Source organism: Vicia villosa, linkage group LG4 (assembly GCF_029867415.1).
Source record: "Vicia villosa cultivar HV-30 ecotype Madison, WI linkage group LG4, Vvil1.0, whole genome shotgun sequence".
NCBI classification, from domain to species: domain Eukaryota; kingdom Viridiplantae; phylum Streptophyta; class Magnoliopsida; order Fabales; family Fabaceae; genus Vicia; species Vicia villosa.
In genome coordinates this window covers 117718804-117744499 of record NC_081183.1, presented here as the reverse complement: position 1 = coordinate 117744499, position 25696 = coordinate 117718804, and the positions used below count along the sequence as shown (strand labels likewise).

The 25696-nt window shown below is 40.4% G+C and overlaps 1 protein-coding gene and 1 long non-coding RNA gene across 2 annotated transcripts; one reads left to right on the top strand and one right to left on the bottom strand.

Moving 5' to 3' along the window:
* Positions 1 to 6198: 6198 nt before the first annotated feature.
* LOC131599533 (uncharacterized) lies at positions 6199 to 7765 on the top strand. Its single transcript, XR_009282824.1, has 2 exons — positions 6199 to 7030; positions 7147 to 7765. It is a non-coding gene; the product is annotated as an uncharacterized LOC131599533 (long non-coding RNA).
* Positions 7766 to 20997: 13232 nt separating this feature from the next.
* Positions 20998 to 22402, bottom strand: LOC131597731 (uncharacterized). Its single transcript, XM_058870406.1, has 3 exons — positions 22339 to 22402; positions 21595 to 21948; positions 20998 to 21290 (listed from the first exon to the last, which is right to left on the bottom strand). The coding sequence occupies exons 1-3, from the start codon at positions 22400 to 22402 to the stop codon at positions 20998 to 21000; spliced, it is 711 nt and encodes a 236-aa protein (XP_058726389.1).
* Positions 22403 to 25696: the final 3294 nt, after the last annotated feature.

Below are 25696 nucleotides of genomic sequence, written 5' to 3'. Positions count from 1 at the left end.
GTTAAGCATTAAAATGAGTTGGAAAATAAAATGAACAGAAGGTCTGAGGGGGGGATCGAACCCCAGACCTAAGGCAAGGCAAGGCTTTTGGACGCGCGCTATAACCAATGGGACACTACGATGAATTCGTAGGTTAAACACAAACCATTCAAAATATGATAAACTAAAACCTGGGAAATTTAAAAAAATGGCGCCACCATCTTCATCTTCAACCTCAAGCTTCAAACATTTGAATTTTGCTATCTCCTTCGTTTCTCAACCAAACTCAAAGATGTAAACATGGATTTTGCTCATTTTTGAACAAGGATTATGATGGTATCCTTTGATTTTATTTATTTTCAGTATAATTCAAAATTCGCACGCATGAACACTAAGAACCCTAAAACTGGAAATTAACATGAAATAATCTATATGCATGATATGATGCAATTGATTGAGGGTTAATGATCCTTAAAGGTGCAGAAACCAACTGGTAACTTCATTTTTAATTTATCATGCGTGAATTATAGAGTTTTAAGTTCATGAAACTTACCTCAGAAATGGAGGTTGAGCTATGATCAAAGTGTGCTACAGAGTTGTTGCAATGATCTAGATAGCTTCAGTGATCCCTCAGGAAGGTGCTGAGATGCTTGGCTTGGATTGAAACTGCCCAGAACTCCTTGCTCGACCCCAACTGATACAGCTCCAAGTGAGAGGTGAAGATGATGATTCTCCATGAACATAAGTGTTCCAGAGGTTTGGATCACCTCTAAATACCTCCCTTGATGTGTTTGAATACTTACTTTCAAAGGAAGAGCTTTGGTTTGAAGAATCTGAGTCTTCTTGCCAAAGAACCTTTGAAAAACCTAAGTATAAGGAGAGAATAGAGAAATCAAGATTTATGTTGCTTTGGTGTGTCTAATTACTGAGGTATACTCTCTTATTTATAGGCAAAGAGTTCAGTGTGTTTGCAGAGAGTGAGCTTTGCTTAATGAGGTTAACTTGGTTTCTTGGCCATGAAGAAATGTGAGAAAGATCCATATGCAATGATGAGTTCTTTGATACCACTCCCTAGCCATCGGTTTTGCTTGATCTTAGGGGACAAATTTGATGCAGAAATGAGCTCTAATTGGTTGGGAGAAGATTCCTTTGATGAATCACCACTTGGCCATAAATTCTCAAAATGCAATCATTACATAATCACATGTTTTGGTTTTGGAATATTCCCTTCAAATATTTGTGCAATGATGCAAACGATTCTCTCCTATCCTTGCAATGTTTCTGAAGTTTAGAGGCATCATTTAGTGTAAGCACTTGCATAAAATTGCAAATTTCACACTTAGGCATGACCTATAATTTCACTTCAAATGCCTAACTTTGATCAATCATATCTCTTAGCTAATTGAATTTGGAGAAGGTTGAGCATAATTTAGAAAGCCCTTAACATGTACTTCAATTCATTAGTTTGGAGTTTCTTCAAAATCAATTGGGAAAATTGTGAAAAATGAGCTTGAAGTTTGAAGAAAACTAGGTTTTTTTGTTTGTTTTTATGAAGGCAGCAACTTTGGAGCTCCATATCTCTTCAATGGTTGATTTTTAGCCAAAAAATCATATGTGACAAAGTTGTTCATTGGATCGAAATCTACAACTTTGATGTTGGAAGTTTATTTCAGTTTGTACTTGAAATTTTGAGATATTCCCTTCCAAAGTTTTGAAAAAAAGACTCTTAAACACTTAGAAAAATTTCTAAGTATGAAAAGTCAATCTTTGACATTTTGATTCTTGATTTATTTTCTTGATTTTCTTTGGTAAAATGACTTCATTAATCATATATTGATGATATTGATCCTTAAAAGTCATGTTTTGACTCAAAACCCTAAAAGTCAAAGGTGGTCCTGTACAGTTGACTTTTTCCAGATGAAGTGAAATCTTGGACTTTTGTGATGAATCAAACTCTCCTCCTCAAATGAATGATGTGAATGAATGATATTGAGGTAAAAGAAATTCTTGAGTCATGCTTTGAGTTTTGGATCCATGTCCTGATTAAAAGTCAACTATCTTGGTGAATTAGGTCAAAAACCCTAATTGTCGACCAGATGAAATTGATGACTGTAGATCTTGAATTGAAGTGCAATGCCTTATGGATATTGTCACATGGATTATTTGATGATGATTGAACCAATTGATAGGTGTCCTGGGGCTTTTTAGGGTTTCCCAAATGTGATCCCTGATTTCAGTCCTTGAGGGGTTAAAAACCTTAGCTGAGCAAACCTGAGTTCTGATAATTGTTGTCTAATCAACATAGGTGAATAAATGAATCATTTGAATCCTATGATTGCATTAGAGGCTATTCTTATTTGATTGATTCTTTGCCTGAACTCTTTTGTCCTTGAGCACTCTCGACTGGGTATCAGACAAGCAAGTGACTACTCTGAGTACCTGTCCTGAGTTTGATGAGGTACTTGGGGGTATGACATCTCAGGGTGGTCAAAATTAGGGTATGACAGATTGGTTATCTCCAAATTCAGTGTATATTGGCTGCAAGGAGAAGGCTATATTCATTCCTGCAGAAGAGACTACCTCCGATGATGCAATTACCAAGTTGATTGAAGGTACAGTCAGCACGGTTAATTATCTCTTTTCTCAAGAAAGATCCTTTATTTTATTTCTTTCTAAGGAACCTTCTGTAAGGGTGGAATTTTTTGAGATTCCAGTGGTGTGCAAATTTCCTGATGTATTCCCTGAGGACATCACTTCTCTTCCTCCATAAAGAGAAGCAGAATTCTCAATTGATCTCGTTCCTGGTACTGCCCCTGTCTCTATAACTACGTATCGGATGTCTCCTATCGAACTTAGAGAATTTAAGAGTCAGTTAGAGGAACTTCTAACTAAGAATTTCATTGAGCCTAGTGTTTCTCCATGGGGAGCTCCTGTTCTTTTGATGAAGAAGAAGGACGGAAGTATGCGTTTGTGTATCAATTACCGTCAACTGAACAAGGTTACCATATAGAACAAATATCCCTTACCACGGATTTATGACCTCCTAGATCAATTGAAAGGAGCCAGTGTGTTCTCGAAGATTGATCTTAGGTCGGGATATCATCAGATTCGGGTAAAGAGCTCAGACGTGCCCAAGACTGCATTCAGAATGCGGTATGCTCATTATGAGTTTTTGGTTATGCCTTTTGGGGTGACCAATGCTCCTGCTGTCTTCATGGACTACATGAATCGGATTTTCCAACCATATCTGAATCATTTTGTGGTGATTTTCATTGACGACATCTTAGTCTATTCGGAAAACCCTGAAGAGCATGGAGAGCATTTGCGTATTGTACTATCCATTCTTCGAGAGAAGCAGTTGTACGCCAAGCTTAGCAAGTGTGAGTTCTGGTTAACGGAAGTAAGCTTCCTTGGTCATGTCATTTCTGGGGGAGGCGTGGCGGTAGACCCTTCAAAGGTAGAAGCAGTAGTGAATTGGGACCGACCGAAGAGTGTAACAGAAGTCCGAAGTTTCTTAGGGCTAGCCAGTTACTATCGGAGGTTTATTATGGGTTTTGCTAAATTGGCCTTACCGTTGACGAAGCTTACCCGGAAGGAAGTTGCTTTTGAATGGGACTCCGAGTGTGAGCAAAGTTTCCAGAAGCTTAAGGAGAAGTTTACTTCTGCACCGGTATTGGTGATTCCTGACCCAAACCGATCGTACGAGGTGTTTTGTGATGCCTCAAAGAAAGGTCTAGGTGAGGTATTGATGCAAGACGGTCGGGTAGTAGCTTATGCATCTCGGCAATTGAGACCTCATGAAGAGAACTATCCTACTCATGATCTTGAACTTGCTGTAATAGTTTTCGCACTTAAAGTGTGGCGACACTACTTGTATGGTGTTGTCGCTACCGCGAAAATTAACAGAGTCGCCACTAACATATTTATCCTGAAAAGGAAGGGAATGCCAGCAAACCACAAAACAAAACAACGGTCTCACGACCAGAGAAAAAGGGTAAGGGAGTCGGTTACGCGAGGGGAAGGTGTTAGCACCCCTCGCGCCCATCGTACTCGATGGTATCCACGCCTGTGTCTAAATCTATGGGTGTGTAAGCAAACTACGCTAATCTGGACTAAAATGAATGCAAAATGTAGGGAAAAGAAAGGATTATGCTCGCACGGGCCCTACCCCGCTGCCTACGTATCTGTTTTGCAGAATCAGAGCTACCGTAGCTCGGCTAACTAATTTCTGTTTGTTTTGTGTTTTTTAGGTGAACGAGTTACATTCACACTCCGCTGCTCGACCTTTGGAGACTTATGCTTGGGAATGGAGCGGAAATAACAAGCTCTTAAGAAAAGAAAATCAAAGAGTGTGGTTTGTGTTTTAAAAGATGAATGAGGAAAACCTAAGCTAAGGGGGAAAGCTTGCTACCTAATGTTATCATACAAAGGGTACAAGTCTAAGCTAAACTAGCAACCTACGAGGAAAAGGGGAAGCACACAATGAGCACACAAACGAGCATCCGCTCGTAAAGCAAACAAACCAACGGTACTGACCGAATGGTAGAAAAGCGGTCCCGCCATAGCCAAGGGGAGCAGCTCAACCCAAGTCAACCAAGCATTAGACCTCGTGAAAATGATCGGGCCATAGACAAGAGGGCGGACCCCTCTCAGCAACCAAGCCGTCACGGATCATAAAGGAAAACGGTGCGTGCGTACACCGAGCATCAACGTCGAGCGACGCGAGCTATAGGAAAGGCGGGGGTCCGGCTACATGAACCCTTTACCTGACATACTCGATAACAAGATCTTTTGCACGTTCGGAAGCAAACAACGCGAAGCGTGCGCATACTGAACAGACTCGATGAGACTAGGCGGGGGTTGATTGCTAACCCTTTCCGCGTGCCTTCCAAGAGGACTTAACGGAGTGCCATATAGGACTTATTACACCGTGACTCCCTGCCGCAAAGCACAAATGTAAACACACCAACAAAAACAGAGCCTCTTTCGAGGGCTTGGCCAGATGCATGTCTAAGTCCTACTTCTCATGTTACAGGATGATGCGAGAAAGCGATAAAGTACAGAAAGAAGTAAAAGGGAATAGGGAACGATACCAAACGGATAGCAAATCCGCAGTGAGCTAGCAACGCAAGCAGAACTAAGAAACTTCACGTAATCTAACATCCAGCAAAGCCAGGAGTCCAGCATAAGCGTCAAAGCGATGCAGTGCGAAAATAAATCACCACCGCTATATGGTGCGTATCAAACACAACCACACAAGCAACCTGCAAGAGAAACATAAGCCAGACGATATAGGAATATACATCTCAATGAATGAGAGATCAGGTGAATCGCATCGGGAATAAGTTCGTGTCCCACAAATAAAGTGGAACACAACACAAGTCAAGTCGCACCGGAAGCGAGTTCGTGTCCCACAAATAAAGTGGAACACGGAGCAATCGAAGGTCCTCTCGAGGTACCTCGCACATCTCAACAACCAAATCAGTAATAACAAGGAGGCATGCACCCGCCATAGAAAATAATAGAAGTTAAATTCTAAGTAAATTCTAAAATAAAATCTAACAAGATTAATTGTTTTTCATGACATTTTCATCTAAAAGTAATAGAACAAAACTATGTGCAAAACAATTAAATTCTAACGAGCAAAAGATATTACATGCTTTTGATTATCTTTTTTTTATCAACCAAAAATTAGCAAAACTCAATGATTCTATATTCTATTATCATGTCAAAATCTAACAAAAATATCATTGTTTTCACACATTTTTATTATCTAAAAGAAATAGGAAACAAACTAGTTAAAACAACTAAATCTAATATGTAAAACTATGCACACAGGGGGGTTTAATGTGGAATCAAATGTCATGAAGAGAAATAGGGGCGCAGGGCCCAATCACTGGCCCATGGGTGTTTTGTTACAGCATGTTGTATGCCAAAAAAATGAAGATGAACTTCTATAGGGGCGAATTAACAGCAATTGGTGGTGCAGGGAGAAACAAAGGCGCACTGGCCCATCCAGAATTTGGCCCAAGGGCGTTTTTGTTGTAGTTTCTTATCATGCCAAAAAGAAGAATGTGAGGTTGGGCTAAGGGGTGTGGATAGCGCGCAAACTGAAAGCCCAAGGTTATGATCCAATTATTTTCAGCTTTTGCTTAGTTCAAACTTTAATAACTAAAAATTCCAGATCCTATTATCAGTTAATCACATTAAGTCTGTTAAACCACAATTCAATTGCCAAAATAATCACAAATATTCTCACTTAATTACACATTAGCAAAAGGAGAATTAAAAAGAGGGATTAGGGTTTTACATGGCAATTGGAATCCTTCTCAGACTCTCCTCTCATCGGACACGACGGCGGCACAGCGGAGATGATCATCTTCTCCGACCGAACCTCGCTCACGTCTCTCATCTCTCCATCTCAATAACTCCGACCACTCTTATCACCGGCGAAGTGTGACGTACGGACTTGTCCTCCTTCTCCTTCGTGAACTCGCGGCGGCGATTCCTCTGATTCAAACTCAGCTCAACCAGAAACAAATCCGGTTCTTCTTCAATCTTGATTCAACGACGAGAAATCCAGAGATAAAGTGGTACATGAACGAGTTTTCGTTACCGATCTGCTCCTTCCCTTTCAGACGGATTCTGCGTGATGATGATGCGATGATGACGAAGATCGAGTCGAATGGTGATGAAACATCGAGAACTCGGTAAGAGGTCCTTTCTTCTCCTGGTTTCTTTCCGAGTTGTTGCGCTGTTATCGTATCATGTTGATGCAGATGAAGAAGAATTGAAGTCGTTGCTTGAAGGTTGCAGGTTGATTGAAGCGATGGAGAAGAATTGCAAGGAAGCTGAGTTCGGTTTGTTGCAGGTTATCGAAGGAATTGATGGATTGGAGGTTGTTTCGGTGATGATGTTGATGAAGATTGAAGATTGAAGATTGTTGTGAGTTAATTTCACCATTTCTGTTGGAGGTGAATCGAGAAAGAACGATGAAGGTTGAAGGTTTTTGTGGTGATGATCAATGAATGGAAGAGGATTTCGGTTAGAGGTATGAAGAAAGCTTCAATCGATCTCAAGAAAGTTTGTTACGAATTTGTTACATTTCTTTTTTTCACATATCTTTCTGTTTCTGATTTTTCTCTTTGCCTTTTGTTATGGTTGAAGAATGAAGATGATGAAGATGATAGAAAGAGATTGGTTATGGCTGAGAATGGAAGATGTGAGATTATGGATTCAAGTTCTTGTATGGTGAATCGGTGGTGAGATTGAAGAATTGATGAATGAAGAGTCTGAAGATTAATGGTTGAAGATGGATCGTGAAGAGCTTGAAGTTTGTTACGTTTCTCTTTCGGTCCTTCATTTTTTCGTTCTCCGTTTTCTGTTATGGTTTGTTACTGATTTTTTTCCTTATGCCCCCCTCCTGAGCTTGAGCTTTTGTGTTGTTTTTTGATTCGGTTCTCCTCAAGCTTCTTGGACCGGTTCTGGATTTTGAAGTGCAGTACCGTTTAGGTGTTGCTGCAAGTTTCATTTTGGTTGAACCGAAACCGGTTCGGTTGATTATGTGATGCAGCTCTTGTAGAATGAGAATGGCGATTGTGTATGGTGCAAGCTGTAGCAGGCATTTGGGCCTTAGAAGAATAGGCCCCCCTCTTTGTTGTAATTTCTTTGTAATTTTGCTTTTGTAATGGACCTCTTGGATTTGAACTTGTAATTGCCTTTGAATGAATGTTTGAATGTAATCTTGTAAATTTCTCTTGTGAAAAACCTTGAATTTATCTCTTGACTTTGTAGGCTTCTCAACAATGTTTCTTCCAATTTTGCATCTAGATCTCAATGACATAAAAAATGAACGAAACTTGGATGATACTTCAATGAGCTTGAATTCATGACGATCTCGATGAATGATTAAATCTTGAATGCGCTTTCAAATTAAACAACCTCATCCAACCAAAGACATAAGGAATGAACATTGATCTTGAATTTTTAAATGGTGAACATACGTTGAATCGGGATTGAATGAAGAATTTTAGTCTTGTAAAGTATACCATTGAATGAACATGAGCCTTTGAATTTTGATGGACTTTGCATAACACTCGTGGATCTTAGCTTGACTTAAATCCTTGATGAACAAAATGCCTTGAACGAAGTTTGAATAATAGGATCAATTAGAATGTTAAATCAAATTCATCCTCAAATCATTGGGACCCTATTTCAATATCAATCCCTTAATTCAAACCTTATTCATACGTTGAGTCACTAGTAAATCGAAAGTATAATGGTGCCTTGAACACAACGCTCTCCTTAAGCTCATAACTTTGTACCATGACTCATTCCTTGCAGTTCACTCCACAAGCATGTTGACTTAATGACCTCGAACAATAGAGACTCTTTTAGCTTTTTCTTGATTTTTGGGAGACGAAATAAACGTCTACCGTAACTTATAGCACGGAGAAAGAGGGCAAATTTTGGGGTGCAACAGCTGCCCCTATTCAAACTTCTTGAACCTGACGAGCGAGAAACGAAAGTTTCGAACCGTTGAGGTGGAAGGAGATTGAATACCAGAATGAACTCGAAAATTTTCTCTCTTGATCAATAGAAGATTCCATCTTGCAATAAGAAGGAATGTACCACCCCGCAAGCAGGGAGAAAAAACTTCAATCGATCTAGATAATAAATATGTTCCAACTTGTGATAAGAAGGAACGGGCACCCACAGGCAGGGGAAAACACTTCAAATGATCTGGGCATCAAGAGAAGGAACATCTCGACTGATCTGAGTATCAGGCGTAGCAGATGTCTCCGAACATGCATCGGGATAGATGTCTTAGGTCGATCTGGGAATCGAGGGAGATACAACGGTTGAATCGGACATCAACGGGTAATAGGTATCTCTGATCTGGGAATCATGATCTGGGAATCTGGGCAGACATCTCTTCTGATGCAATTAAATCATCAGGTAGATATTCCTACTAATCTGGGAATTAGCGGCTAGCTCCTTCGTAAGACCACGGGGATCCGGAGGCGGTTCCTTCAACTGAACTAGTAATCAGGATAGGAACAATATCTCTTCCGAACTGTGTACGCCGGGGAAAGAATGCCTTTAAACTGATCTAGACATGATGCTAGAAAATAAGTAGGACAATCTTCATCTGAATGAAAAAGTCAATCAGGCAAACATCTCCATCTGATCTGATGATATCAGTGGCTTGCTCCTTCGTAAGACCACGGGGATCCGGAGGCGGTTCCTTCAACTAATCTGAATCTGAATATTAGGATAGGAACAGATGTTTCTTCCGAACTGTGTACGTCGGGTAAAGAAAACGTCCTCAACTGATAGTAAGGTATCAGGACTGGGCAAACGAGTTTCTTCTTCTGAACGGACTAAATCGTCAGGGAGTAGATATTTCCAACTGATCTGATGTATCAGAGGGCTTGCTCCTTCGGAAGATCTTGGGAGATCCGGAGGCGGTTCCTTCAACTGAGATGGATATCAGGATAGGAACAAATATCTTCCACCGATCTGGGGACATCGGGAATAGGAATGTCTTTGAACTGATCTGAGCTGCGTCAGAAAATAAGTAGAACAATCCTCTTCTGATTCAAAACATCAGGATAAGCGCCTGTAATGACTAGGCGAATATTGCTCTCTAGGGAGCATTTGAATCTTGATAACTTTCCTGCAGAAAGAAACAGATATGATATGATTTATGCATGATGCATGTATGAATGTGTATGGAATAACGTTTCCGAGGAGGAAGACGTTACACGCTTAGAGAATGCAATGCGAATGATGCATGATTCGGACGTTGCTTAAGGAAACAACGGATGAGCACTGAATTGCTGAAGAAGTCCTGAAGAGAGTATAGAACTCTGCGAGGAGGACAAGATGAGTGACCAAAAGTTACAAACTGCGAGCTGGCAAAGATGGATCAGAAATCTGCTGGAGATGATCAAATCTGGATGCGAGCTCTGTTTGGGGAATAAATCCTGCTTGGGGATATGGACATCCCAATTATCTGCTTAGGGAATACCCTGGCAACTTCAATGGAGAAGCAAATTCTCGACATTCTGGGGATGTGGAGATAAGAGCAAGTCATGGAGATAACTCTGATGGGGAGTAACCGACTTGCTTGTGTAGAAGGCATTCCGCTGGGGAAATCATTGAAGGACATAGATTCTGCTGAGGATGCAAGTGAAACTCTGCTGAGGAGAGAAACTCAGTGGGGAAGATGAATACTTCTGCACAACGATCTGCTAGGGATATGAGAGATCCGCTAGGGATAAGGAACTCAGCATAAGAGCCTTTTGTTAAGACAACTCCACTGGGGAATAAGATGACTCTCTTGGGGAAAACAGGTCAATCTGTTGGAGAGAAACACGCTCTACTGGGGAGAACGAGGGATTCGGGCAAGAAACCTCATTAAGAGCCTGCTGGGGAATCAAATACCATTCAATCATGATTCTACTGGGGAGAAGACATTCCATCGGGGAATAAGGCTTCTGAAGCACGGAGATTGCATTGAGATGCTTTGCTGAGGAGATGGGAATCTTGGAACAAAGAAGATCTCATCGAGATGCACTCAGCTGGGGAATGAGGATCTCTCGCTTGGCTGGGGAATGAGAATCTCACTCGGATAGATCCACCAACGCGCTGACACAGTGTATTTGAAAGGATGTACCTGCGAGGCAAACAGATGAAAATGCCCCAGGATATAGCATGACGTCCACGGGATTTCCTCACATGGCAGAGAACAGCAATGCTCACCCACAATGGGCAGATGCAAGAGCGAACAGATTGTCAGACATCTGAGCTTGAAACTTTCCAAACAAGCAATGGATTCATGAGTTGACAAGCAAGCAGTGATTAGAACACCATACAAGCATCGGCCAGAGTATCCAACAGGCACTGATTTTCTGAGAGAGTGCCATCAGGAAGTGGGCTTAAGGGGTCAAGCAAGTATCGACTTCAAAGAGACCAAACGAGCTTTGGCTTTCAAAGAATTCTGCAGATTCTCATTGATTGTGAGGATGCCAACAAGTATTGGACTTTCAATCTCAGATCAATGTTAAGGATGATGATCCTGACTTTCAACAGCCTTCGAGTTCATAAGTTGTTTAGCTAACACCTGAACTTTCAATTGAACACCTCCTGATGAGGAAAGAATGCCAATGCATAGTGTCTTGCCCCAGCCAATAGGGAATTTGGAACCATGCCCCTGATTAACCTGTATTTGAAGTAGGTTTGACTGTGCTTGGGTGAATGCCCCTAATTGCTTAGCATTTTGAGAGATTTTTTTTTTAATCTTGACCTGAGTGCCTCAGATTGAGTGAAAACTTTCTCGGCAAAGTATTCAAACGCTTTTGTGCCCCTGAGGGGATCAGACTTTGAAATATTACTACCTCTGCTCAACGGAGTTCGGAAGACAACCTGTCCTTCAGGAGGATAAAACTCTTCATCTGAAGTTCATGATGGAAACTTTCTTGATGTTAAGCACTTGTTCATATGCAAAGAATGTTTATTATGAGAAATATAATTCTAATGCAAAGTTCATGTTTGTCTCGAAGTTTAAAGAAAACTTTTGAAAGGATGTCGTAACATCGAGTTTTTTTGTTAAAGAAAGATGGTGTGATACCAACTCAAGCACTTAGCGGATCTCCTAGGAGTCAGATTACCGTATTCTCGTGTATAGTTTGCTTTTGAATTGACCCTGCTTCAATTAGGACTTTTCAGGGTTGTAACGTGGTCAGGTTCACGGTTTGAGAAAAAAGGATTTTTTAGGCTCAAAGTTATTTGGTGCCCACCCCCTTCGTGATGTTCTCCAGTCCTAAGTTCAGTTAACTTGACATGAGCATTCATCTTTCAAGAGGAGTTCGAAAATGATTGAGGAGTCAAAGAGGTCTTCTGGATATGGCAGTCACTTTACCTTTCGTTTTTGATGTCTGATCACACGACTTTGTTCTTTTGATGAGGATTCTTATTTTGTAATCCTTGTTTTTCGCTTTAGCTTTGCTTTTTTTTTCCGTTTCCCTAAATTTTGCCTGGACAAATTCTTTTGAATTTTGATTTGGATGTCCAGCGGGATGCCCTAACTTTTGCCTAAGTCACGTGCTTTCAAGTTGTTGACTTAGCGGGCTTTTTCTTTTTTTTATTCTATTTTTTTTCTTTTTTTTTTTTGAACAAGTCGTGTGATCCTGAATCTATGATTTGTTGGAAGTGATTATGACTGCTTGAATCATTGGTTGATGAAGAATTACCATTGTGGTATCGTCATATTTTGACCTCATGATATGAGGGATAATCCACAGCGGCTTTGATGTTGGTCTCGACCTCCTGATGTGAGGGATAAATTTGATGTCTCGACCTCCTGAGGTGAGGGATAATCGTTGTGGATTTGACTTTCCTCAACCTTTTGAAAGATAGCCATTGTTGTATCCTTATATGTGTGCTCCTGATGAATTTAGAATGCTCGATCAGGTTAACTGAATACTACCCTGCCCCAGGGTTAAAATAAGGGTTTTTTCTACATAGAAAAGAAACTCCTACTTCGAAGGCTCAGAAGGGTTAACGAAGGTCTCACTCCCTTATATCTCCAGTGTTTGGGAATTTGAAACAATGCCTGTACATCATCAACAGGGTTCTACTCAAAAGCATACCATTTGAGGTTCTTGGTATCATGCTCATCATTCTCCTTACGGAGTTATCATGCTTTATTAACAAGAGTTGAGTATCACACAAAGCATATAAAAACATATAAGAGCAAAAGCGAATGGATTTTTTCAAGACAAACATATCCAATGCATTATGATTATAGTTCAAAAACAAACAAGTTTTACATACAAACAGTATTGAACAAAGCAAGAAAGCTTAAACATGAACATGCATGGTGATTTAAGAATTGCCAATGTTGAGGAGATCTTCTCCGTATGGACTTATTGCTTTAGAAGATCCGCTGAGTCGGACGAGAACTTCAATTCTGGCCTTCAGGTGCGAATGTGATAGCATTTGCATCAATCAGGTCTTGAACCTTGTCTTTGAATGACTTACAGTCTTCAATCAGATAACCAACTTCCCCAGAGTGGAAAACACACCAGGCGTTGCATACGTTCCTGTAGAACCCTTCAGATTACTTCCTGGAAGAAGATTTCGGCAAAGTCATACAGAAGTTGCAGGTGTCCAGCTTTAGGGATTTGAGCTATGCCAGTGGTGCACAAACTCAAGATACAAGGCGTCTTGCTTATCCCTCGGTCGGGATCCCCAAATATAGCGACTGGATTTTGTGAATGCTTTAGGGATTTGAGCTTCCAATGATGCAAACTCAAGAACACGGAGTCTTGCTTATCCTTCGGTCGGGAGCCCTAAACATAGCTGCTGAAACGGTAATCACCATCATGAATGGAAACTTGTATTACTATCAGTGAACAACATTAACCTATGACGCTTGGCTATCAAAGTCATTACTTGGAACACACAACAGTTGTTGGGAAGGAAGCCTCTGGCAGCACTAATTTACAAGTGATTCTCATTTGTTACTCCTCGAGGAAGAATAACAGCCTGCTTGCAGCAGATGAAATGAGATTTACCAGTAGATACCAATATGAATAAACTTGAACATCTTTGTATCAAGCAAGTTCTGGACTCTTTGTATCTCAACACCTTGTAAGGCTTGACATTATGATCAGGTGCCCCCTGAATGGAAAACACCGAGTATTGTCGTCAAAATCAGGAGAGCAATCTGTGGTGAGGAAGAACCAAAGCATGAATCTTAACCAACTGAAATTCCAACAAGCAGGGAAGCAACTGAACACCAGGCATTAGGATTACATTAGCTTGCTTCTCTTCCGTCTCTGTTGACAAGAAAATGCTAGCGATAAGGAAACTCCAGGAGGAGGAGGTGACTCGGAATATGAAGCAGAACCTTGAGAATGAGAGGTGTCTCTGCATATCACTCTCGATTACCGCCCGGAAGAAGATTCTGGTGAAGTCACACGAAAATTGTAAGTGCTTTAGGGATTCGAGCAATGCAAGTGATGCAATGCTCAAGATAGACAATGTCTTGCTTATCCCTCGTGCGGGAGCCCCAAGCAACTTCAAAGACTTGCAAATACTAACATCACGACCAGGTGCCCCAGAATAGAACTCACACCTAGTGTCATTGTCTTCAAGCAAAGAACCTGTAGACAACCACACAACACGGAGCTTAACCAGTTGCAAATAAAGCAAGCATGGAAGCAAATGAGCATAAGACATGAGAATCATATTGATTTGTCTTTCGGTCCTCCTTTTTCGAGAACATACCCCTTGAATTCACGAGAGAAAAGGAGATTAACCGCTGACTAGAAGCTTCAGAAACCGCAAAATTGTGGAAGAGATCCACAAAGTGCTCCATGAGTTTTTCTTACTAGGAATCCTTGAGCATGGGTAACAACTTGAATGTCTTCATAAACAACCCCAACTGAGCTTTCATCTTGGCAAAATCCCCACAAAGTTGTTCTATAACTGATCTTTGAACACAGAATAAGAACAAGTCAAGTCTGTGAATCTGGTGAGAGTATCAAATCTGAATAAGAGATCCTCGATCCTGAACACCTGTTATGCATGAAATCTATGAGATGCATGATATGAATGCAATGCCATGTTCATTCGATTTCCAAGGAATCCTCGCGTTTTGATTTTGTTTTTTGAAAGCAAGAGATGGAAAAGCTCGACACGAGGCTTAAAGATACAATTCCTTGGAAATGGAAAGAACATGTATGCTAGTTATTTTTTGTACATCATTTTTTGGAAAGTAAATATGCAATGATGCAAAGTGGTGGGACTTTTGATGTCTCCCACCAGACATGTCTGGATTTCCTCAAAGTTACACGGCCCAGGTTCAAAGGTTCGGCACCAATTCGGAACTCCCCGTAGATCACGGGCCATAATCAATAGAAACAGAACCATAGTCATCATAACAGGAACAAAACCACTCGAACAAGAACCATAGTAACCCTCGAACAAGAACCATGGTAACCCTCAAACAAGAACAGCGGTAACCCTCGATCAAGAACCAAAGTCACCATCAATGTACCTGTTAAGCAATGATTGATTCCCGCCCCACTCACGGGTAAATCTAGGCCAGAGTAGGTCAAAAAGCCAACAGAGGATCGAATGTAGGCGTTATCATACGATATTGCCTCATTCCACCAAGCTCTGCCCGTGGATACGTGATCAGATCAATCAGGCATACGCCTTCTGTCCGTCACGGCCACTCTAGTCCTAGTTCCTATGGTATCACTCATGACCTGGGTATTGGGTCTTTTACCTCTTGAAACACCCACCCACTGATAGAAATCCAGACAGTCCAGAATATGATGCAGAAAAGTAAAAGCGCACATAGAATGCAATGCACACAGGTAAATATGCAAAGCAGTAAAACACCCAAAGATAAACACACAAGCGCTAGGATCGACTCGCTAGGTCCGGACCAGCAACAGGTCGAGACGTCCCCAGCAGAGTCGCCAGCTGTCGCTACCGCGAAAATGAACAGAGTCGCCACTAACATATTTATCCTGAAAAGGAAGGGAATGCCAGCAAACCACAAAACAAAACAACGGTCTCACGACCAGAGAAAAAGGGTAAGGGAGTCGGTTACGCGAGGGGAAGGTGTTAGCACCCCTCGCGCCCATCGTACTCGATGGTATCCACGCCTGTGTCTAAATCTATGGGTGTGTAAGCAAACTACGCTAATCTGGACTAAAATGAATGCAAAATGTAGGGAAAAGAAAGGATTATGCTCGCACGGGCCCTACCCCGCTGCCTACGTATCTGTTTTGCAGAATCAGAGCTACCGTAGCTCGGCTAACTAATTTCTGTTTGTTTTGTGTTTTTTAGGTGAACGAGTTACATTCACACTCCGCTGCTCGACCTTTGGAGACTTATGCTTGGGAATGGAGCGGAAATAACAAGCTCTTAAGAAAAGAAAATCAAAGAGTGTGGTTTGTGTTTTAAAAGATGCATGAGGAAAACCTAAGCTAAGGGGGAAAGCTTGCTACCTAATGTTATCATACAAAGGGTACAAGTCTAAGCTAAACTAGCAACCTACGAGGAAAAGGGGAAGCACACAATGAGCACACAAACGAGCATCCGCTCGTAAAGCAAACAAACCAACGGTACTGACCGAATGGTAGAAAAGCGGTCCCGCCATAGCCAAGGGGAGCAGCTCAACCCAAGTCAACCAAGCATTAGACCTCGTGAAAATGATCGGGCCATAGACAAGAGGGCGGACCCCTCTCAGCAACCAAGCCGTCACGGATCATAAAGGAAAACGGTGCGTGCGTACACCGAGCATCAACGTCGAGCGACGCGAGCTATAGGAAAGGCGGGGGTCCGGCTACATGAACCCTTTACCTGACATACTCGATAACAAGATCTTTTGCACGTTCGGAAGCAAACAACGCGAAGCGTGCGCATACTGAACAGACTCGATGAGACTAGGCGGGGGTTGATTGCTAACCCTTTCCGCGTGCCTTCCAAGAGGACTTAACGGAGTGCCATATAGGACTTATTACACCGTGACTCCCTGCCGCAAAGCACAAATGTAAACACACCAACAAAAACAGAGCCTCTTTCGAGGGCTTGGCCAGATGCATGTCTAAGTCCTACTTCTCATGTTACAGGATGATGCGAGAAAGCGATAAAGTACAGAAAGAAGTAAAAGGGAATAGGGAACGATACCAAACGGATAGCAAATCCGCAGTGAGCTAGCAACGCAAGCAGAACTAAGAAACTTCACGTAATCTAACATCCAGCAAAGCCAGGAGTCCAGCATAAGCGTCAAAGCGATGCAGTGCGAAAATAAATCACCACCGCTATGTGGTGCGTATCAAACACAACCACACAAGCAACCTGCAAGAGAAACATAAGCCAGACGATATAGGAATATACATCTCAATGAATGAGAGATCAGGTGAATCGCATCGGGAATAAGTTCGTGTCCCACAAATAAAGTGGAACACAACACAAGTCAAGTCGCACCGGAAGCGAGTTCGTGTCCCACAAATAAAGTGGAACACGGAGCAATCGAAGGTCCTCTCGAGGTACCTCGCACATCTCAACAACCAAATCAGTAATAACAAGGAGGCATGCACCCGCCATAGAAAATAATAGAAGTTAAATTCTAAGTAAATTCTAAAATAAAATCTAACAAGATTAATTGTTTTTCATGACATTTTCATCTAAAAGTAATAGAACAAAACTATGTGCAAAACAATTAAATTCTAACGAGCAAAAGATATTACATGCTTTTGATTATCTTTTTTTTATCAACCAAAAATTAGCAAAACTCAATGATTCTATATTCTATTATCATGTCAAAATCTAACAAAAATATCATTGTTTTCACACATTTTTATTATCTAAAAGAAATAGGAAACAAACTAGTTAAAACAACTAAATCTAATATGTAAAACTATGCACACAGGGGGGTTTAATGTGGAATCAAATGTCATGAAGAGAAATAGGGGCGCAGGGCCCAATCACTGGCCCATGGGTGTTTTGTTACAGCATGTTGTATGCCAAAAAAATGAAGATGAACTTCTATAGGGGCGAATTAACAGCAATTGGTGGTGCAGGGAGAAACAAAGGCGCACTGGCCCATCCAGAATTTGGCCCAAGGGCGTTTTTGTTGTAGTTTCTTATCATGCCAAAAAGAAGAATGTGAGGTTGGGCTAAGGGGTGTGGATAGCGCGCAAACTGAAAGCCCAAGGTTATGATCCAATTATTTTCAGCTTTTGCTTAGTTCAAACTTTAATAACTAAAAATTCCAGATCCTATTATCAGTTAATCACATTAAGTCTGTTAAACCACAATTCAATTGCCAAAATAATCACAAATATTCTCACTTAATTACACATTAGCAAAAGGAGAATTAAAAAGAGGGATTAGGGTTTTACATGGCAATTGGAATCCTTCTCAGACTCTCCTCTCATCGGACACGACGGCGGCACAGCGGAGATGATCATCTTCTCCGACCGAACCTCGCTCACGTCTCTCATCTCTCCATCTCAATAACTCCGACCACTCTTATCACCGGCGAAGTGTGACGTACGGACTTGTCCTCCTTCTCCTTCGTGAACTCGCGGCGGCGATTCCTCTGATTCAAACTCAGCTCAACCAGAAACAAATCCGGTTCTTCTTCAATCTTGATTCAACGACGAGAAATCCAGAGATAAAGTGGTACATGAACGAGTTTTCGTTACCGATCTGCTCCTTCCCTTTCAGACGGATTCTGCGTGATGATGATGCGATGATGACGAAGATCGAGTCGAATGGTGATGAAACATCGAGAACTCGGTAAGAGGTCCTTTCTTCTCCTGGTTTCTTTCCGAGTTGTTGCGCTGTTATCGTATCATGTTGATGCAGATGAAGAAGAATTGAAGTCGTTGCTTGAAGGTTGCAGGTTGATTGAAGCGATGGAGAAGAATTGCAAGGAAGCTGAGTTCGGTTTGTTGCAGGTTATCGAAGGAATTGATGGATTGGAGGTTGTTTCGGTGATGATGTTGATGAAGATTGAAGATTGAAGATTGTTGTGAGTTAATTTCACCATTTCTGTTGGAGGTGAATCGAGAAAGAACGATGAAGGTTGAAGGTTTTTGTGGTGATGATCAATGAATGGAAGAGGATTTCGGTTAGAGGTATGAAGAAAGCTTCAATCGATCTCAAGAAAGTTTGTTACGAATTTGTTACATTTCTTTTTTTCACATATCTTTCTGTTTCTGATTTTTCTCTTTGCCTTTTGTTATGGTTGAAGAATGAAGATGATGAAGATGATAGAAAGAGATTGGTTATGGCTGAGAATGGAAGATGTGAGATTATGGATTCAAGTTCTTGTATGGTGAATCGGTGGTGAGATTGAAGAATTGATGAATGAAGAGTCTGAAGATTAATGGTTGAAGATGGATCGTGAAGAGCTTGAAGTTTGTTACGTTTCTCTTTCGGTCCTTCATTTTTTCGTTCTCCGTTTTCTGTTATGGTTTGTTACTGATTTTTTTCCTTATGCCCCCCTCCTGAGCTTGAGCTTTTGTGTTGTTTTTTGATTCGGTTCTCCTCAAGCTTCTTGGACCGGTTCTGGATTTTGAAGTGCAGTACCGTTTAGGTGTTGCTGCAAGTTTCATTTTGGTTGAACCGAAACCGGTTCGGTTGATTATGTGATGCAGCTCTTGTAGAATGAGAATGGCGATTGTGTATGGTGCAAGCTGTAGCAGGCATTTGGGCCTTAGAAGAATAGGCTCCCCTCTTTGTTGTAATTTCTTTGTAATTTTGCTTTTGTAATGGACCTCTTGGATTTGAACTTGTAATTGCCTTTGAATGAATGTTTGAATGTAATCTTGTAAATTTCTCTTGTGAAAAACCTTGAATTTATCTCTTGACTTTGTAGGCTTCTCAACAATGTTTCTTCCAATTTTGCATCTAGATCTCAATGACATAAAAAATGAACGAAACTTGGATGATACTTCAATGAGCTTGAATTCATGACGATCTCGATGAATGATTAAATCTTGAATGCGCTTTCAAATTAAACAACCTCATCCAACCAAAGACATAAGGAATGAACATTGATCTTGAATTTTTAAATGGTGAACATACGTTGAATCGGGATTGAATGAAGAATTTTAGTCTTGTAAAGTATACCATTGAATGAACATGAGCCTTTGAATTTTGATGGACTTTGCATAACACTCGTGGATCTTAGCTTGACTTAAATCCTTGATGAACAAAATGCCTTGAACGAAGTTTGAATAATAGGATCAATTAGAATGTTAAATCAAATTCATCCTCAAATCATTGGGACCCTATTTCAATATCAATCCCTTAATTCAAACCTTATTCATACGTTGAGTCACTAGTAAATCGAAAGTATAATGGTGCCTTGAACACAACGCTCTCCTTAAGCTCATAACTTTGTACCATGACTCATTCCTTGCAGTTCACTCCACAAGCATGTTGACTTAATGACCTCGAACAATAGAGACTCTTTTAGCTTTTTCTTGATTTTTGGGAGACGAAATAAACGTCTACCGTAACTTATAGCACGGAGAAAGAGGGCAAATTTTGGGGTGCAACAGGTGTACACTTCGATATTTTCAGTGATCATAAAAGCCTGAGATACCTTTTTGATCAGAAGGAGTTGAACATGCGACAGAGAAGATGGATGGAGTATCTTAAGGATTATGACTTTGAACTGAAATACCATCCAGGGAAGGCTAATAAAGAAGCAGATGCCTTAAATATGAAGGAATTTCGGGTTGCGGAGTTGATGATGTTAGAACATGATTTATTAGAGAAGTTTCGAAACCTTAACCTTCAGTTCAAATGGACACCCAGTGGTGTTCTGCTTAGCAATTTGAGCATTGTAAGCGAGCTTCGGGAGATTGGCTATGGAGTTATGAACATATCTTGTTTCTTCTTTAGTAAGTTCCTCTGAGGTTTTACAATGTTGCCAAGTGATGTTACACCATTCTCTCTGACATTGCAGCTAGAGCAGATTTTTGATTCATTGCTCACACTTGATTCATTAGCAAGTTTTGATGTCAAGACATCTGTTGTGACATTATCACATGCTCTTGAGATAGTTGGCTCAATTTATTTCAGAACATCAATCTTCCTGGTTGCTTGTTCGTTAGATATTGTGTCTTCTAACTTTCTTTCCAGATCAACAATATCTTTCATGAGACACACTCTTTCTTCTAGTAGGAATCTATTAGTATTCCTATACTCCCGTACTTTTATACACAGTTTCTCATTCATTAGACATGTCTCATTAAATCCAGCAGCCAATCCACTGATGGTGAGGTCTCCAACATATGATTCTTCATCAAATTCATCAGATTCATCAACCTCTTGACAACCATCCTTGATTTCCTCTCTGATCATGAAGTAGACAGAGGAGTAGTTTGAGGTGTTAGGCTCCAATAGGTAGCAATTATCCTTAGACCTAAATCCCTTCATGACTTCTTTATTTTCTCCATTTGTGACAATTCATTCTTCTTTAGTGAGTCTGACATTGAACCCTTCATCACACAGTTGGGTGATACTTATAAGATTTGCAGCCAGTCCTGGTAACAACAAGACATTGTTCAGATAAGGAACACCAAGACATCCTAACTTGCCAACACCTTTTACTTCCCTTATTTCTCCATCACCAAGAGTCACATAACTGGTTCCCTCAAGTTTGATGTCTACTAATAAGTTCTTTCTTCCAGTCATATGATTTGAACAACCACTGTCAAGGTACCAATTTTCCTTGGCAGGCATTCTTAGAGAAGTGTGTGCTACTAGAGCAACATTCTTAGCCACTCACTGTTGCTTTCTGTCAGGAGTATCATGTTTAGGTTTGGCTTGATGTGTTTGGTTGGGATATCCAACTAGTCTGAAACAGAATGGCTTTGTGTCCAAATCTTCCACATTAGTGACACCTCCATCTTTGGAATTTCTTCTTTATTTGGCTCCTTCTTCTGTTTCCTTGATGTTGTGACATTGGTGTTGACATCTGGTTTGTCAAGGAGGCTTCAGGTTTTGATCTCCTGATCCCAGAAGTGAGTTCTGCTTTAGCCACAAATCCTACCCCAGACATACCTCCTGCTCCTTGTCCAAACTGCAGAATTTCTTCCAGAATGTCAGTTCCATTATTCAGCATCCTGAAAGATTTAGTCATTTGATCAAGTTTGGAGTTCAACATGCTCATTTCACTATTGAGAGAGTCTATGGTTGCAAGATGTTCATTCTTCTCAATTTCCATCTCCTTTATGATTATCTTTTTCTTCTCCACTTGTTTGCAGACTTCAGCGTTCTTGATACACAGCTTCTTGTATGAGGCAACAAGCTCATCAAATGTTAGCTCATCATCACTGGAATCATCATCATATGCATAGGCACTTGTTAAAATTGTGACATGTTTTGTAGTTTCCTCTTCAGACTCATTATCAGAATCTTCATCAGACCAAGTGACAGACAGTCATTTCTTATGCTCCTTGAGGTAGGTAAGACATTCAGCTCTAATGTGTCCATATCCTTCACATCCATGACATTGAACCCCTTTGCCTTGATTGGGCTTCTCTTCAGTTTTAGATCTTCTGCTAGGGTCATAGGTCTTGCTGATGTCCTTGGAAGTGTTCTTAACATTTGGTTTGGACTTCTGATCAACCCTTTTAATGAACCTCTTGAATTGTTTTCCAAGCATGGCTATGGCTTCTGATAGAATTTCATCATTTCCACCATTTCTTTCTCTTGAATTATCTTTTGTGTTAGAAACAAAATCTATGCTTTTGTTCTTCTTTTCAACAGTGTCACAAATACTCATCTCAAAGGTTTGTAGAGAACCAATGAGTTCATCCAGGTTCATGTTACTGATGTCCTGAGCTTCTTCTATAGCAGTCACCTTCATAGCAAATCTCTTAGGCAGTGATCTGAGGATTTTACTTACCAGCTTTTCTTCAGACATTTTTTCTCCTAAGGCTCCTGAGGTATTTGCAATCTCAAGGATATTCATGTAGAACTCATGAATGGTCTCATCCTCTTTCATCTTGAGATTTTCAAACTTGGTGGTAAGCATTTGAAGTTTAGACATCTTCACCTAGGATGTGCCCTCATGAGTTGTTTTGAGAATATCCCAAACTTCTTTAGCCAGATCACAGTGTTGCACAAGTCTGAATATGTTCTTGTCAATTCCATTGAACAGGGCATTTAGTGCCTTGGAATTGCCCAAAGCCAGCTCTTCCTCAGTCTTGCTCCATTGTTCTTCAAGAATTAGAATAGTGGTTCCATCTTCCATTATCTTCTCAGGATGTTTCCATCCGTTTTTCACAGCTCTCCAGGCCTTGCTGTCTACAGACTTTAGAACAGCTACCATACGGGGTTTCCAGTAGTCATAGTTAGAGCCATCCAGAATGGGAGATCTATTCCCAAACACTAACAATCCCTTCTCCATAGTACCAGAATTTTGTTGGCCCTAGATCTCACCCAGATGTAAATAGGCAGGGTGCCTGCTCTGATGCCAATTGAAAATTCTAGTAACTCACACGCAATGTCGTACTGAATGTTATGACATCCACAATAACACAGAATAATACTTTAACACAGAAAAGCATAAAACAATAAAGAACACAGCAAATTGTTCACCCAGTTCGGTATACAACAATACCTACTTTAGGGGCTACCAAGCTAGGGAGGGAATCCAATATAAGCAGAATTAATTCAGAGCTAAACTCCCCCGTTTACAACTCATCACTTAAGACCTACCCAATGCAATTCCAATCTAGTCCTAGACCTGAGTATCTCCACTCACTCCCCCTCAATCACTACAATGATTACAAACAGACTTTAATCAAAAGAGAGAGAGGACACACTTCAAAAACACACCTTGATCTGCTTAAAAGCTTCAATTAAGAGACACACACTCTTGCTTAAAAGCTTAGAGTGACAAAGTACAAAAACACCTATTACAATACAATCATCAAAAGACAATTGCTTGGAGTACAAGAGACTAAACACACAGATAGAGAACTACGATTCTTCACAATTAACAAATCTGTCGACATTCCAAATTAGGATTGCAGTCTTCTTATATGCAGCTCTCGGGCCTCAGGCTTTCCAAGAAAGAAATTAGGGTTAACCAAGTTAACCAAATTCACACGTCATCAGGTTGTTACAGAATGTGCTATTAACGAAATCTTCTAGGAGAAATATTCAGCACACAATAAAATGTTTCCTAAATTATAGATTGAGAGAAATCAGGAAACATAATAGTAAAACATAACAGCTCCTGCTGTCAAACATGGATGTCATGACATCGGTCATGACAGTCACTTACAAAACCTGTATTAGCTTAAACATATGCAACTTTCATAACACCAAATAAAGCATGTCATGACATTTGTCAAGACATTAAACACTCAGGTATGTTTTACCACAAATGCAGCCAACATGAAAACATCTACAATTGGAATATCAAATATGAAGGATTTGATGGAGTTCTCTTCAGGGTTGAGAGATGCATGTTTCCAAAAGTATTTAACTAGATTCTCATAGATAGATATCTTGACCAATCTTGATAGAAGGTCACACCCATGAGACTACATGCAAAAGTGTTTTCAACAGCTGAGACTTCAACTTGATTTTCTGAGATAACTTCAAGAAGGTTTTGGTTTCCTAGATAGGTTAGTGGAGGCATATTGATGGAGAAGTGTTTTTAATTAAAACCTACTGATGTAAGAACTTATATTGTAAAAAAAGGAATTGAGTTATTAAATATGAGGCAGATGAGTTAATGGGGCGGTTGAACTATATTATCGAGGGAAGGTTGGAGATTGTGAGCATGCATGGAGAATATGACAGGTAGTAGACTAGGTGGCATTTAGAACTAGGCTTGCAAGGAGAATTTATGTATATTAAAAAATAAATTATAAAGAGAGAGTTTTAGAAAGATCTAACCGTATTATAGATGACTTTTTCTTTTGTCTTTCATGAGAGAGAGTATCTTCTTGAGCAGAAGTTCTGCCTTTCCTTGCTTCAGAGACTTAGCTTTAAAATCTTGTTCTACCTTGTCTTCTTTCTCTGATTAGATTCTGATGAGTTGAAGTTGACAATCTTGGCACAGATCAGCTATGCTTGCTAATCTTTGATCTTGAATGTCTTCATTTAAATATAGTTCCATTTGGCACACATTCTTCTTTCTGATGTCTTAAGCTATTTGAGAGGATTGATGTTGATCCACAAAATTCCTTTAAGTATGTAGATGATGTGCACAAAGTATTGAGATATTTTCCTTGACATCTTCTGATTATACTGAGTGTTGAAATATGACGTTGATCTTCTGCTCAATGTGGTATTTCTCCTTCTGGATCTCTCTACACGGTTAAGTGTTTGATCTTTAGATCAATACAGAGCCATGCTCTGATACCAATTGAAGGTGGAGAAAAACACAAGAAAAGGGGGATTGAATTGTGTTCTTTATCAGATTAAAATTTCCATTTCTTTTAAATTCTTTTCTTTCTTCATTGTATCTCATCTTCTGGATATGCTTTTGTGTTGCGGAAGCATGCTTGGAATTGAGTTGCATAACCAATGAGATACTCAAATTAACTTCTTTACATATTATCAGAACTTCTGACTTGCTCAGTACAGTTCTGAAAATGTTTACATGACTTGAACAGAGTTAATTGAATTGCAAAAAGTAAAAGACACGTTTATTTTTATCCTGGTTCACCTTCTAAATAAGGCTACCTCCAGTCCACCTTCTTCGGGTGATTTGCCTCTGTCCAGAGGTCTTAATCCACTATAACCAATCATGATTACAACTGCACGATCCTCCGTCGTGACTAACAACCTGCATAGCCAACTACTGTGACTAACCCTACACAAGCTACCCGCAAGTGACTAACCCCTAGATGACTGAACCGTTCAGTGATCCCTTCTAGATATAACGTTCATCAGTCTAGTAACCTGCACAACAACGCGTTGTGACTAACTCCCTGCACATCTTCCTGCTGTGACTGTCTGCAATGGACTGTTCAGTGATCTCCACGAGATATAACATCCATTGACTCTTGGACTCCTGATCTTCACTTGGTCTCCAAGAGATTTCCATAATGACCGTAGCCAATTGTCTTCTCAAGCTTCGGACATTAATTGGTCGCTCAAGGCATCTTCTGGATATTTACTGATGTGCTTCTTATTCAAG

Bases quoted from the DNA above. Each gene is read 5' to 3' on its own strand.
- LOC131597731 (XM_058870406.1), bottom strand. From the start codon at position 22,402: ATGAAGGTGACTGCTATAGAAGAAGCTCAGGACATCAGTAACATGAAC. The intron at 21,949-22,338 runs GTTCTCTACAAA...GGTCTGATGAAG, and splicing joins GAACCTGGATGAACTCATTG to ATTCTGATAATGAGTCTGAA. The intron at 21,291-21,594 runs GTATGTCTGGGG...TTGCTCTAGTAG, and splicing joins GTTTGGACAAGGAGCAGGAG to CACACACTTCTCTAAGAATG.